We start from the raw sequence: 15,791 nt of genomic DNA on the forward strand, positions 1-15,791 counted from the left end.
TTCCCAGATTTGCAGCAATTTCTTTGTACCTAATATGCCAAAATCAAAAAATGAAGTTTTCTTCAGATTTTATAATACTGCCTTTAAAAACATGTATACCATGGGAATGAAATTTTCTTAGACAGCATTTAATTATTGTTGGTTATTTTATTTGAATAATTTGTTGGCAATACAACTGTAAATTATAATAGTACTGTAATACATACTGGCAAGAGCAAAGAAGTACAAGAAAGATAATATTAAGTGTTAATAAAAAGTTTTGAGGTCTTCAGGTAAGAAACTGAATATTGAATGTAATTTTATATTCCATATTTATATTTTATATTCTATATAATACTCTATTTTATATTCTATAGTTTATACATATGTGTCATATTTTATACTCAGGTTTTATGTTCGGTATTTTATCAATATATTCTATCAATTCAGTTCAGTTGCTCAGTTGTGTCCACCTCTTTGCGACCTCATGGACTGCAGCACACCAGGCTTCCCTGTCCATCACCAACTCCCGGAGCTTGCTCAAACTCCTGTCCATTGAGTCAGTGATGCCATCAAACCGTCTCATCCTCTGTTGTCCCCTTTTCCTCCTAACTTCAATCTTTCCCAGCATCAGGGTCTTTTCTAATGAGTCAGTTCTTCATATCAAGTGGCCAAAATAGTGGCGCTTCAGTTTCAGCATCAGTGCTTTCAATGAACATACAATATTGATTTCCCTCAGGATTGACCGGTTTGATCTCCTTGCAGTTCAAGGGACTGTCAAGAATTTATCCAACACCACAGTTCAAATCATCAATTCTCTGGCGACCAGCTTTCTTTTGGTCTAACTCTCATATCCATACATGACTACTGGAAAAACCATAGCTTTGACTAGATGGACCTTAGTCAGCAAAGTAATGTCTCTGCTTTTTAATATGCTGTCTAGGTTGGTCATAGCTTTTCTTCCAAGAAGCAAGCATCTTTTAATTTCATGGCTGCAGACACCATCTGCAGTGATTGTGGAGCCCAAGAAAATTGTCACTGTTTCCATCGTTTCCCCACCTATTTGCCATGAAGTGATGGAACTGCAAGCCATGACCTTTGTTTTTTTAATGTTAAGCCAGTTTTTTTCACTCTCCTCTTCAAGCCTACTCTTTCATCAAGAGGCTCTTTAGTTCATTTTTGCTTTCTGCCATAATGGTGGTGTCATCTGCATATCTGATGTTTTCATATTTCTCCCTGCAATCTTGATTCCAGTTTCTGCTTTATCCAGCCTGGCATTTCATATGATGTACTCTGCATATAAATTAAAAAAAGCAGGGTGACAATATACAGCCTTGATGTACTTCTTTCCCAATTTGGAACCAATCTATTGTTTCATGTCCAGTTCTAACTGTTGCTTCTTGACTTGAATACAGGTTCCTCAGGAGGCAGGTAAGTTGGTATGGTATTCCCATCTCTTTAAGAATTTTCCACAGTTTGTTGTGATCCACACAGTCAAAGGCTTTGGCATAGTCAATAAAGCAGAAGTGGATGTTGTTTTGGAATTCCCTTGCTTTTTCTATGATCCAATGGATGTTGGCAATTTGATTTCTGGTTCCTCTGCTTTTTCTAAATCCAGCTTGAACATCTGGAAATTCTCGGTTCATGTACTGTCAAGCCTCACTTGGAGAATTTTGAGTGTAACTTTACTAGCGTGTGAGATGAGTGCAATTGTGTGGTAGTTTGAACGTTCTTTGGCATTGCCTTCTTTTATACTGGAATGAAATCTGACCTTTTCCACTTCTGTGGCCACTGCCGAGTTTTCCAAATTCGTTAACATATTGAGTGCATGCAGCACTTTAACAGCATCATCATTTAGGATTTGAAATAGCTGGAATTACATCACCTCCACTAGCTGTGTAGTGATGCTTCCTAACACCCACTTGACCTTGCACTCCAGGATGTCTGGCTCTAAGTGAGTGATCACATCATTATGGTTATCTGGGCCATTAAGATCTTTTTTTGTATAGTTCTTCTGTGTATTCTTGCCACCTCTTCTTAATATCTTCTGTTTCTGTCCTTACTGTGCCCATCTTTGCATGAAATGTTCCCTTGGTATCTCTAATTTTCTTGAAGAGAGCTCTAGTCTTTCCCATTCTATTGTTTTCCTCTATTTCTTTGCATTGATTGCTGAGGAAGGCTTTCTTATCTCTCCCTGATATTCTATGGAACTCTGCATTCAGATGCTTATATCTTTCCTTTTCTCCTTTGCCTTTAGTGTCTCTTCTTTTCTCAGCTATTTGTAAGGCCTCCTCAGACAACCATTTTGCCTTCTTGCTTTTCTTTTCCTTGAGGATGGTTTTCATCACCACCTCCTGTACAATGTCACAAACCTCCATCCATAGTTCTTCAAGCACTCTATCAGATCTAATCCCATGAATGGATTTGTGACCACTGTATATAATTGTAAGGGATTTGATTTAGGTCATACTGAATGGCCTAGCGGTTTTCCTTACTTTCTTCAATTTAAGTCTAAATTTGGCAATAAAGAGTTCAAGATCTGAGCAACAGTCAGCTCCTGGTCATGTTTTTGCTGACTGCATAGAGCTTCACCATCTTTGGCTGCAAAGAATATACTCAATCTGATTTTGGTATTGACCATCTGGTGACGTCCATGAGTAGAGTTATCTCTTGGGTTGTTGGAAGAGTGTGTTTGCTACAAACGGTGTGTACTCTTCACAAAACTCTGTTAGAATTTGCCCTGCTTCGTTTTCTCCTCCAAAGCCAAACAAACTTGCCTGTTACTCCAGGTAACCCTTGACTTCCAACTTTTGCATTCCATTGCCCTATGATGAAAAGGACATCTTTTTTGGGTGTTCTAGAAGGTCTTGGAGGTCTTCAGAGAAACGTTCAAGTTCAGCTTTTTCAGCATTAGTGATTGGGGCACAGACTTGAATTACTATGATACTGAACGGTTTGCCTTGGAAATGAACAGAGATCTTTCTGTTGTTTTTGAGACTGTACCCCCGTACTGCATTTTGGACTCTCTTGTTGACTATGAGGGCAACTCCATTTCTTCTAAGGGATTCTTGCCCACAGTAGTAGATATAATCATCATCTAAATTACATTCACCCATTCTGCTCCATTTTAGTTCACTGATTCTTAAAATGTTGATGTTCACTCTTGCCATTCCCTGTTTGACCACTTCCAATTTACCTTGATTCATGGACCTAACATTCCAGGTTTCTACGTAATATTGTTATTTACTGCATTGGACTTTACTTTCATCACCAGACATATCCAAAACTGGGTGCTGTTTTCACTTTGGCTCATCCTTTTCATTCTTTCTGGATCTATTTCTCTGCTCTTCTCCAGTAGCATACTGGGCACCTACTATCCTGGGGAGTTCATCTTTAAGTGTCACATCTTTTTACCTTTTCATAGCGTTCATGGAATTCTCCAGCCAGGAATACTGAAGTGGTTTGCCATTCCCTTCTCCAGTGGACCATGTTTTGTCAGAACTCAATTTTCAAGCACAAAAACTTTCATCGTAAGGACCAGTGGTGGAAAAATTAGATAACCTCATCAATAACTCTAACATAAGCACTTACACCTTGTATGTCAATTTATGTCATCAATGTGATGTTTTATACTATCAAGTTATTCTGCCTTTTCAACTTATTGAAACTCATTTGCTCTTAGAGATATGAATTCTAAGCATGATGACTGACCTCTCTTTCCAGCCTATTATTTAGAGGTAAAAATATTATGGGGTCAATAACCAAGCATAATTTTCCTAGAGTTTTCCTGGTAAAATTGAGAACTGGTATTTTTAGGGCTCTTCTATTTTAAGGATCTTATTTGTCAAGGGTACAATCACATACCTGGATTATATTTTATAACATTTCTCAGAGCCTCCAAAGCCATTTCAACTCTTGGCAAGCGGTCTCCATGTTGCTCTGACTCCACTTTTGCAGCATGAGTGATGGCCATGAAGGTGTGGAGGTACTGGGCCTGGGAGCCTATATAATCCAGGAGACTTGCAGCAAATGCTTTTGGAACCTAAATCAAATAGAAAAATATTTAAAAACATGCGTGTCCTTATAAATAACCTATAACAAAGACTTCACAGTAAAAGCAACAACAAAACATTTCAAGTCATGGAAGTGATTAAATTACACAGACACAAGAAAATACCTACGCATTAAATGAGAACTGAGGAGAAAAGGGATAAAACTTAACAGCATTAGAAAGTGTTTATCACTGTTGGCCCAAATCCATCAGAAATCTGATTTACTCCCATCGGTAATATAGTATAACAACTCTGAGATAAGAATATGCCCCTACTTTACCGAGATAATTGATAGTATGATATGTAACTTCTATAAATTGGTTGCATTTTTACATTTAAAAATTATATGTTAGATTATAAATTCAAAAAGAAGTTTTCAAAGAGACTTCACAAATCACTAAACTCATTCTTCTTAGCAGCTATTTTTATATATTATTCTGTGATAAATAACATACATCACAGGTTAGTAAATTCCTTTTTTCAAGAGCAAACTCTAAAACAAAGCCTCACTTCTTTCTTCCTTACAAACCAATCAACCACCAAATCTTTATCACCCCCTCCAAAAAACACTATAACAAAACTTTCCTATGTGATCCCCAAGAACTAAGGAAAGAAAAGATTATTTGCTTCTGGAAGTGATTAGGGGTCATCACAAGAAATGACCTGATGTGACCCAGTCATCTTCTAAAAATTCTCTTTGCTCTCCCCTTCTATTTTCTTAATTTTAAAAACTGGCCAGAGATAGACTACTGTCTGGTGGTCTGATATTTAACATGATAGAGTGAGTATGTAAAAGGCTTTACAGTTCCACAAGAGACTGCAGAGCTGCAGGCATATATACAGGATACAGTGGAGAAGCATTATGCATGAAATATAAGAAATAGCTGGGAAAGGAATAAATTCTTATTCATGAATCCATTAAATTCCCCAACATTCAAAACAAAAAGTCTCGTAAGTTATCCATGGTCACCCTATCACATACCCAAGTTAGTATAAAATATTTGGCAAAAAACAGATATTATTTCCATATATATAGTGTGAATAAACCAGTAGCTTTTAATAACAAATGATCAAAAGTTACAGACAAAATCAAAAGTAGAGAGCTTACCTCAAGTGGGAAAGTAGGGACTTCATTATAGACCCTAACAAAAATCTCCCCTACAATAAGTTCTTTGGCATGATCACTGTAGACAAATTCTGATCCATAAGTTTTGTCACAGTCACCCTTTAAAAAAAAGAAAACTAACTGTTAGATATAAATCAGAATCATTAGTGTGTAGTTTATAAATCTATCCATATTCAGTTTAATAACTTATCAGAAAAATAACTTCAAAGATCCATTCATTTTTCCATGGGAGAAAAATGTGGTGGGATACACATCACAGCACTTAATGCAATTTTAACATTTATAATTAGTAATATGTCCTCTGGAAAAGGCATGCGTGTGTGAACGTGTGTTAGTCACTTAGTCATGTCCAACTCTTTGTGACCCTTTGTAGTGTTACCCGCCAGGCTCTTCTGTCCATGGGATTTTTCAGGCAAAAATACTGGAATGGGCTGTCATTTCCTCCTCCAGGGGATTATTCTAACCCAGGGATCAAACCTGTATCTCCTGTATTGCAGGCAGATTCTTTACCTGCTAAGCCATCAGGGAAGCCTCTAAAAGAGTTATGTTATTTATAGGCAGAGAGTTATTTTATTTTTTAGACCAAAATTGAAACTCATTTTAAAATTTCAAAAGATGACTGAAGTCAGCCAATAAAGTATCTTAGACCTAGTGTTTATGCAAGTATGACACGTGGCTCTCCTCTCAGCAGACATTTGGCCTGGTCAGATATAGGGTGATAGAATTAAGAGATGAACATGTCTGAACTGGCTTTAAAAAGTAATACATTAAATGATAAAGTGCAGGAAAACAGGGTCTCTGAATTAAAAAAGCAAGGTAATATATCAGTTGATTTCTATTTAAGGACAAAGAAAAAGATAGGAAAACAGGTAAGGAACTGGGGAAAAAATAGCCCCAAGAAGATTGAAATTACATAAAATTTAGGTTGGACTGAAATAATATATAAAAGTGTATAATAAATTGCAAAGAAAAGTGAATGCTCCTCTGTCCATGGGATTCTCCAGGCAAGAATACTGGAGTGGATCACCATTTCCCTCTCCAGGGGATCTTCCCGACACAGGACTCAAACCTGGGTCTCCTGTACTGCAGGCAGATTCTTTACCAACTGAGCTAGGAGGGAAGCAGGAATAAACTGTAAAGGGCTAAACGAAGAAAGAATGATATTCTCTCTCTTCTGGTAAAAAAACAGATGATATGTAGAAATCTGAGACTGGTTCTTCCTAGCTCTGCAATTCTCAAAACTTCTATCAATGAAGAGCTCTGAGTGACTATCATGAAATGAGTGGTAAGCCAAATTTTGCAATCCAGGACATTCAGTGATGGTTACTCCTTAATGAAGTCCAAACTCACAAACATAAATGTCTTCTAAACCATCAAGATTCAACCGTCTAGTTATGTATTATTCAGGCCAACTCCTTATCTCCCATTCTACTCTCTGTCTTGATTTTTTCATGACTTACTACCTTCTCCACTGGAAGGTGGGAGGATGCAAGAAATTATTAACTTACTTTTTTAATCATGCTTTCCTGTTGAGATTCAAGAAATTCAAGTAGTTCTGCTCTTGTAGAATTGTTCCATATCAAATAGGGGCTCTCTGTGTTACTGTTAAGCATCTTCAAAATCTAGAAGACAGAATATTACTGTTTTATAATATTTAGAAAAAATATTGAAGTTATCATTCATTTAAATTGTCTATGACTCACCAAGCTCTGTAACAGGAACCTTAAGTACAACGGGCTTGAATAATTTTAACAAGTTTGAAAATATAATGTTTACCATACTGCAGCTGAGAAAAATCAAGACTTCTCTGAGAAAGATCAAATTATTTGTTCCAGGTCTCACTTTTAAGTGGTGAAACTGCAATTCAAATTTGAGTCTGTTTTTACATCTCATTCTTAACATTTGCTTTGCTTTGGTGAAAATCACACACGATATTTTATTAAAGTAAATATAAACAGTAAATATAAGCTTAAAAAGAATACCACATGACTTTTTATTTGAAAACAAAATCTAAGTCTTTATGAAGCATACTCCCAAAAAGGGAAGTAGAATTTATGGGCAGAGATTCAGTTCCAGTTTTCTCAGCCAAACCCTGATTCAAGGCTGCATTAAGTAGTTCTGCAGACATAAGCTTATGCTTGCTTAGCCATCTAGAGTGTTTTCCCTTTGTGTCGCTTTACTCAATTTAAGTGTACACATACACACTTAACTCTCCTTTAAATGTTTTTTTGTGGGGACAGAGAGTGGGGGTGTGTGTCTCACGGCTTGCAGGATTTTATTTCCTCAACCAGGGACTGAATCCAGGCCCTTGACTTGAATCCAAATCCTAACAACTGGACCATCAGGGAATTCCCAAAATGTTTTAATTAGAAGTTTTTACACTTTACATTTTCTGAGCTTTGTGCTTGAGGAAAAAAGGGAGTTATTAACCCCAGACGTATAGAGCTGCTATCCTCAGCACCAAGACACAATAACCAAATTTCTCAGTTGAGAGAACAAGCGTGTGAGCATTTTCAATTTTTAGGTTTCTGAGAGCAATCGACATTGTTATATTCCTCTATTATGTAAAGGATCTTGCAATATTTATCAAAACCCAGGCTAGCTCTGAAGCACATACCTCAGTAGCACTAATCACAGCAAGTTTTCTAGCAACATAGGGGGTCAGCATGCCAGCTAAACTTTTCCTTATGGTTGGATTTTCTGGTGTTGTTTGTTCTTCAGGCAGATAACCTCCAAGGCGACTTAGAGCTCGGACACTCAGTTTGGCAAGGCTGTTGGCTACTTCCTGTTGCAAAAAAATTAACACATTTATTAAAATAGATCTCTTACCAGGCAATAGTACATTTATGGAATCAAAACAGCATGGAACATATTAAGGAAGAGAAAGCAAAGAAAAAGAAACAAAAAAGGTACTGAAGTCCCCAATACTAATGTCAAGAGTTTATGAAAAGTAAAAGTCAAGAGAATTCAGTACCACCAAACCAGCTTGAAAACAAATGTTAAAGGGACTTATATAGTTAGGAAATACAAAAGAAGAAAAAGATCTAAAACAAACAAACAAACAAACAAAAAACCCAAACAATTAAGAAAATGGCTGCTGCTGCTAAGTTGCTTCAGTCGTGTCCGACTCTGTGCGACCCCATAGACGGCAGCCCACCAGGCTCTGCCGTCCCTGGGATTCTCCAGGCAAGAACACTGGAGTGGGTTGCCATTTCCTTCTCCAATGCATGAAGTGAAAAGTGAAAGGGAAGTCACTCAATTGTGTCCAACTCTTAGCGACCCCATGGACTGCAGCCTACCAGGCTCCTCTGTCTGTGGGATTTTCCAGGCAAGAGTACTGGAGTGGGGTGCCATTGCCTTCTCCAAGAAAATGGCTATAGGATCATATATATCAATAATTACCTTAAAAATAAATGCATTAAATGCTGCAACCAAAAGACACAGACAGCTGAATGGATACAAAAACAAGACCCATATATATGCTGTCTAGAAGAAATCCACTTCAGATCTAAAGATACATATAATGACTGAAACTGAGAGGGTGGAAAAATATATTCCATGCCAATGTAAACCAAAAGAAAGCTGGAGTAGCAATCCTCATATTAGACTAAGTAGACCTTAAAATAAAGAATATTACAAGAGATAAGGAAGAACACTACCTAATGATCAAGCAATCAGTACAAGAGGAAGACATAACAACTGCAAACATCTATACAACCAACACAGGAGCACCTCAGCACATAAAACAAACACTAACAGACATAAAAGGAGAAATTGACAGTAACACAATAATAGGAGGCGACTTTAACACCCCACTTACACCAGTGGACAGATCATGAAAACAGAAAATGAATAAGGAAATACAAGTCTTAAATGACACATTAGACAAAATGGATCTCATTGATATCTTCAGGACACTCCATCCAAATACAGAAGAATACACCTCCTTCTCAAGTGCACATGGAACATTCCATTCTCCAGGATACACCACATCTTGGGTCATAAATCTAACCTCAGTAAATTTAAGAAAATTGACATTGTGTCAAGCATCTTCTCTGACCACAATGCTATGAGACGAGACATCAATTCTAAGAAAAAAAATGTAAAAAACACAAACATATGGAGATTAAACAGTACATTTCTAAGTAACAAACTGGTTACTGAAGAAATCAAAAGGCAAATCAAAAAATTCCTAAAAACAAATGACAAGGAAAACACAACTCAAAATCTATGGGATGCAGCAAAAGCAGCTCTAAGAGGGACGTTTATAGCAATAAAATCCTACCTCAAGGAACAAGAGAAAAATCAGACAACCTAACTTTACACCTAAAACAACTGGAAAAAGAATTAAAAAAAAACCAAAATTAGCAGAAGGAAAGAAATCATAAAGATCAGAGCAGAAATAAATGAAAAAGAAATGAAAGAAACAATAGTAAAGATTAATAAAACTAAAAGATGGTTCTTTGAGAAGATAAACAAAATTGACAAACCTTTAGCCAGACTCAAGAAAAAAAGAGAAGAGTCAAATCAACAAAATTAGAAATGAAAAAGGAGAGGTTACAACAGACAGTGCAGACATATAAAGGATTATAAGACTATTATGAACAACTATATGGCAATAAAATGGATAAACTGCAAGAAATGGACAGATTCTTAGAAAAGTTCAATCTTCCAAGACTGAACCAGGAAGAAATAGAAATTATGAAAAACCCAATTACAAGCACTGAAATAAAAACTGTGATCAATAATCTCCCAAAAAACAAAAGCCCAGGATCAGATGGCTTCACAAATGAATTCTATCAAACATTTAGAGAAGAGCTAATGCCTATCCTTCTAAAAGTTCTTCAAAAAGTTGCAGAGAAAGAAATACTTCCAAATCCATTCTATGAGGCCACCAACACCCTGATAACAAAACCAGACAAAGACAACACACAAAAAAGAAAGCTACAGGCCAATATCACTGATAAACATAGATGTTAAAATCCTCAACAAAATTCTAGCAAACAGATTTCAACAACACATTAAAAAGCTAACACACCATGATAAAGTTGAGTTTATTCCAGGGATGGAAGGAATCTTCAATATAGGCAAATCAATCAATGTGATACACCATATAAACCAATTGAAAGATAAACATATGATAATTTCAAGATGTGGAAAAAGCCTTTGACAAAATTCAGCATGCTTTTATGATTGAAACTCTTCAAAAAATGGGCACAAAAGGAACCTACCTCAACATAGTAAAGGCATACATGATAAGCCCACAACGAATATTATTCGCAATGGTGAAAAACTGCAACCATTTCCCCTAAGATGAGGAATAAGACAGGGGTGTCCACTCTCACCCCTAGGATTCAACATAGCTTTGGAAGTCCTAGCTACAGAAATCAGAGAAGAAAAAGAAATAAAAGGAATCCAGATTGGAAAAGAAAAGCAAAGCTCTCACTGTTTGCAGATGACATGATACTGTACACAGAAAACCTTAAAGATACTATCAGAAAATTACTAGAGCTAATCAGTGAATTTAGCAAAGTCACAGGACAGAAAATCAATACACAGAAATCACTTGCATTCCTATATACTAACAATGAAAAATCAGAAAGAGAAATTAAGGAATCAACCCCATTCATGATTGCAACTGAAAGAACAAAATATTTAGGAATACAACTAGCTAAGGAGACAAAAAAAACTGCATGCAGAAAACTATAAGACACTGATGAAAGAAATCAAAGATGACATAAACAGATGGAGAGATATTCTATGTTACTAGGGTGGAGGAATCAACATTGTGAAAATGACTATACTACCAAACACAATCTACAGATTCAATGTGATCCCTATCAAATTACCAATGGCATTTTTCATAGAACTAGAACAAAAAAGATCTCACAATTCATATGGAAATGCAAAAGACCCCGAACAGCCAAAGCAGTCTTGAGAAAGAAGAACGGAGCTGAAGGAATCAACCTTCCTGACTTCAGACTATTCTACAAAGCCAGAGTCATCAAAAAAGTATGATACTGGCACAAAAACAGAAATATAGACCAATGGAACAAGATAGAAAGCCCAGAAATAAACCCACATACATATGGGTACCTTATTTTTGACAAAGGAGTCAAGAATATACACAGGGGAAAGATAGCCTCTTCAATAATTGGTTCTGGGAAAACTGGACAGCTGCATGTAAAAAAATGAAATTAGAACACTTTCCTAATACCGTACACAAAGATAAATGGATTAAAGACCTAAATGTGTAAGACCAGAAACTATAAAACTCTTAGAGGAAAACACAGCCACAACACTCGATGATACAAATCAAAGCAAAATCCTCTGTAAGCCCTGTCTTAGAGAAATAAAAACAAAAATAAACAAGTGGGACCTGATTAAACTTAAAAGCTTTTGCACAGCAAAGGAAACTATAAATAAGGTGAAAAGACAACCCTCAGAATGGGAGAAAACAACAGCAAATTAAACAATGGACAAAGGATTAATTTCCAAAATATAGAAGCAGCTCGTATAACTCAAGGCCTGAAAAAAAAACAACCCAATCAAAATGCAGGAGAAAAGACCTAAACAGAAATTTCTCCAAAGAAGACATACAGATGGCTAACAAATACATGAAAAGATGCTCAACACTGTTCATCGTTAGAGAAGTGCAAATCAAAACTACAATGAGATATCACCTCACATTGGTCAGAAAGGCCATCATCAGCTAGAGAAGGTGTAGAGAAAAGGGAATGCTCTTGTGCTGTTGAAGGAATGTAAAGTGATACAGCCACTATGGAAGATGGTATGGAGATTCCTTAAAAAACCAGGAATAAAACCACCATATGACTCAGCAATCCCACTCCTAGGCATATACCCTGAGGAAACCAAAACTGCAAAAGACACATGTACCCCCATGTTCACCGCAGCACTATTTACAATAGCTAGAGCATGGAAGCAACCTAGATGTCCATTGACAGATAAATGGATAAAGAAGTTATGTACATATACACAATGGAATATTACTCAGCCATAAAAAGGAACACATTTGAGTCAGTTCTAATGTGGTGGATGAACCTATAGCCTATTATACAGAGTGAAGTAAGTCAGAAAGAGAAAGATAAATACCATATACTAATGCAAATATAAGGAATTTTAAAAGATTGTACCAAAGAATTTATTTGCAGGGCAGTAGTGAAGAAACAGACATAAAGAACAGACTTACAGACATAAAGAACAGACTTACAGACACAGAAAGAGGGCAGGAGAGGGTGAGATGTATGGAGAGAATAACATGGAAACTTACATTACCATATGTAAAATAGATAGCTAATGGGAATTTGCTGTATGTCTCAGGCAACTCAAACAAGAGCTCTATACCAACCTAGGGGGTAGGGTAGGGAGGGACATGGGAGAGAGGTTCAAGAGGGAGGGGGCATATGTATACCTATAGCTGATTCATGCTGATGTTTGACAGAAAATAACAAAATTCTGTAAAGCAATTATCCTTCAATTAAAAAATAAAGAATTTAAAATAAAAAAATGATTAAAAAAAGTTCATGCATTACAGCTTATTCTTCTATTTATATGAAAGACAATCAGGATCTATGTAGTCATTTGTATCCAATATAGTAACTTGCTGATAACTGGAAGCAGCACCCTGGGGGATAGGATGGGGAACAAGAGATGATTAAGTAGATCTGATCACTAGAGGCACATATTCACAATATGAATAATGAATAAGAAAGGAGTGATGGAAAAAATACCTGTAAGATAAAAAAAAAATCTGTAAAAAAAACAATCAGGTAAGTTCTCAAGTGTTTAGGCAAATAAGCTTCAACAGCACTGTTATCACTTCCCTGTGATATACAACCATAATTCTGCAATCATAAAGGTGATTCTGAGTAATCAAGAAAAGATTAAGTTATGCCCAGTATACCTATTGCAAATTCCATGGTCTTGAAAACTTCTGGGATAAGTGGTTACGATAAACAGATTTGGGGCTTAAAGAACAATAAGCTTAATAATCTTGAAAAATGGTTTATGCCTTGAGGGCTCTGGATAGCTAGGGCTTTGCTTTTGCAGTAATCTACATTTTGGGCTCAAATCCAGTGTTAATGTTCACATTACCTGCTGGTTTGTTTCTTCACTTTTCTGAATACCACTCTCTTCCAGGGTGTAGTCATAATTAAAGAGATAACCAAGCAGATGCCACAAAATTCCAGCTTGTAATAGGTGTGTCTGTAGCCAGAAATCCACAGCAAAAGAGCTAACACATTCTACCCCAAGGGCAGCCACTCTCGGAATACCCTGAGAATAAAAATAATGGAATTAAAAAAAAAAATGATGGATTTTTTTAAAAAAAGCTCCCAAGAGAAACAGACTGTGAATGTAGGAGAAGTTACTTAACTATCTTATTGTATGTGTGTTTACCTCCTCTTACATTTTCTATTCTGATTTATATCCGAGTCCTGTATCATTTAAAGCCTAAAATTAAAGTAACCATGTGACAAGACACAGAATTACTATTTTAAAAAATTAATTTGAAAACTGAAGCATGGTTGTTTACAATATTGTGTTAGTTTCAGGTATACAACACAGAGATTCATTTTTTTTGGAGATCATATTCCATGATAGGTTAATACAAGATATTGGGTATAAGTCTTTGTGTTATACAATTAGATAACAAATCCTTCCTATTTTATGAATGAAAGTGAAAGTCACTCAGTCATGTCTGACTCTTTGCGACCCCATGGACTATACAGTCCATGGAATTCTCCAGGCCAGAACACTGGAGTAGGTAGCGTTTCCCTTCTCCAGGGGATCTTCCCAACCCAGGGATAGAACCCAAGTCTCTTACATTGTAGGTGAGTTCTTTACCAGCTGAGCCATAAGGGAGGCCCAAGAATACTGGAGTGGGTAGCCTAAGCCTTCTCCAGAGGATCTTCCCGACCTAGGAATCAAACCAGGGTCTCCTGCACTGTAGGCAGATTCTTTACCAACTGAGCTATCAGGGAAGCCCATTTTATATATAGCAGTTTGTATTTGTTAATCCCATTTTTCTTCCTTTCATTCACTCCCATTGTCCCTCCTCGCCTCCCTCTTCCTTTTCTTTTTGGTAACCATAAGTTTGTTTTCTATGTCTGTGAGACTGTTTCTATTTTGTATATATGTTCATTTGTATGGTTTTTTAGATTCCACATGTAAGTGATATCACACAGTGCTTGTCTTTGTCTGACTTGTTACATTAAGCATAATATTCTCTAGGTCATTCACACTGCTGCAAATGGCAATATTTCATTCTTTTTTTATGGCTCAATAACATCCCATTGTGTGTGTGTATTTGTGTGTGTATATACAGTGTGTGTGTATACACATCAACTTAAGCCAACCATTTGTTGATGAGCACCTGGGTTGTTTTCATGCCTTGGCTATTATGAATAGTGCTATGAACACTGGGTGCACGTATCTTTTCAAATAATGTGTTCAGTTTTCCAGATATGTACCTAGGAGTGGAATCGCTTCATCATATGGTAGCTCTCGGGCTTCCCAGGTGGTTCAGGCAGTCAAGAATCTGCCTGCAATGCAGGAAACCCAGATTTGATCCCTGGGTCAAGAAGATCCCATGGAGAAGGGAATGGTTACCCACTTCAGTATTCTTTCTCTATTTTTAGTTTTTTTAGGGAACCTAAGGCAATGGCACCCCACTCCAGTACTCTTGCCTGGAAAATCCCATGGATGGAGGATCCTGGTTGGCTGCAGTGCATGGGGTCTCGAAGAGTCGGACACGACTGAGCGACTTCACTTTCACTTTTCACTTTCATGCATTGGAGAAGGAAATGGCACCCCACTCCAGTGTTCTTGCCTAGAGAATCCCAGGGACGGGGGAGCCTGGTGGGCTGCCGTCTATGGGGTCGCACAGTCGGACATGACTGAAGCGACTTAGCAGCAGCAGCAGCAGCATGCTGTTTTCCATAGTGGCTGTACTACACCAACTTACATTCCCAACAACAGTATACAAGGGATCTCTTTCTCCACATCCTCTCTAGCATTTATTATTTGTAGACTTTTTGTTGATAGACATTCTGACCAAAGTGAGGTAATACCTCAATGTGGATTTGATTTGTACCAGAATTACTATCTTTGAAGCCAATTAGTGTTAAAGACTTGAGAATACTGTTTTGTTTCACTTCTTGTATTTTTAAAAACAGTGATAAGGCATTAGTAGCAATACATGTGCCAGTGATCATAAGTATATCAATGAAGCCTTTAGTGTAGGTGTACAGATTGACTTCTTTATACCAGCATTTCTTTCTTACTAGACACATCTAAGTATGTCAAGTAAATATAGCTGGGGACATGTTTTCATCAGATTCCTTATTTCTAGGTACCTTAGCCCAGGATCAGCAACCTAGTCCTATTCTATTCCAACACAACTGTCACTCTGCTCAGTTACCAGAGAATCTCTTTCCTTTCCAGTCACTTATCACATCACCCATAGTCAACTTCCCTCAGCAGTGTTGGACTGGGAAGAAACAGCAAGCTCTCAGATCCCTATGACCTTTTCACCATGCGGTGACTTGACTCTTGGCTCAGAGGTTGAAGTGTCTGCCTACAATGTGGGAGACTCGGGTTCGATCACTGGGTTG

General features: G+C 37.1%; 1 protein-coding gene across 1 annotated transcript in view; it reads right to left on the bottom strand.

The window, feature by feature from the left end:
* DNAJC13 (DnaJ heat shock protein family (Hsp40) member C13) overlaps window positions 1–15,791 on the bottom strand; it is a 162,160-nt gene that overhangs the window by 25,221 nt on the left and 121,148 nt on the right. Inside the window, exons 40-44 of the mRNA XM_005906542.3 lie at window positions 13,273–13,452; window positions 7,775–7,942; window positions 6,666–6,779; window positions 5,140–5,256; window positions 3,844–4,021 (exon numbers count right to left, since the gene is read on the bottom strand). Of these exons, the coding sequence (XP_005906604.2) occupies window positions 3,844–4,021; window positions 5,140–5,256; window positions 6,666–6,779; window positions 7,775–7,942; window positions 13,273–13,452 (757 nt within the window). The remainder of the gene's footprint in view (window positions 1–3,843; window positions 4,022–5,139; window positions 5,257–6,665; window positions 6,780–7,774; window positions 7,943–13,272; window positions 13,453–15,791) is intronic.

This window comes from Bos mutus, chromosome 1 (genome assembly GCF_027580195.1).
Source record: "Bos mutus isolate GX-2022 chromosome 1, NWIPB_WYAK_1.1, whole genome shotgun sequence".
Taxonomy (NCBI): domain Eukaryota; kingdom Metazoa; phylum Chordata; class Mammalia; order Artiodactyla; family Bovidae; genus Bos; species Bos mutus.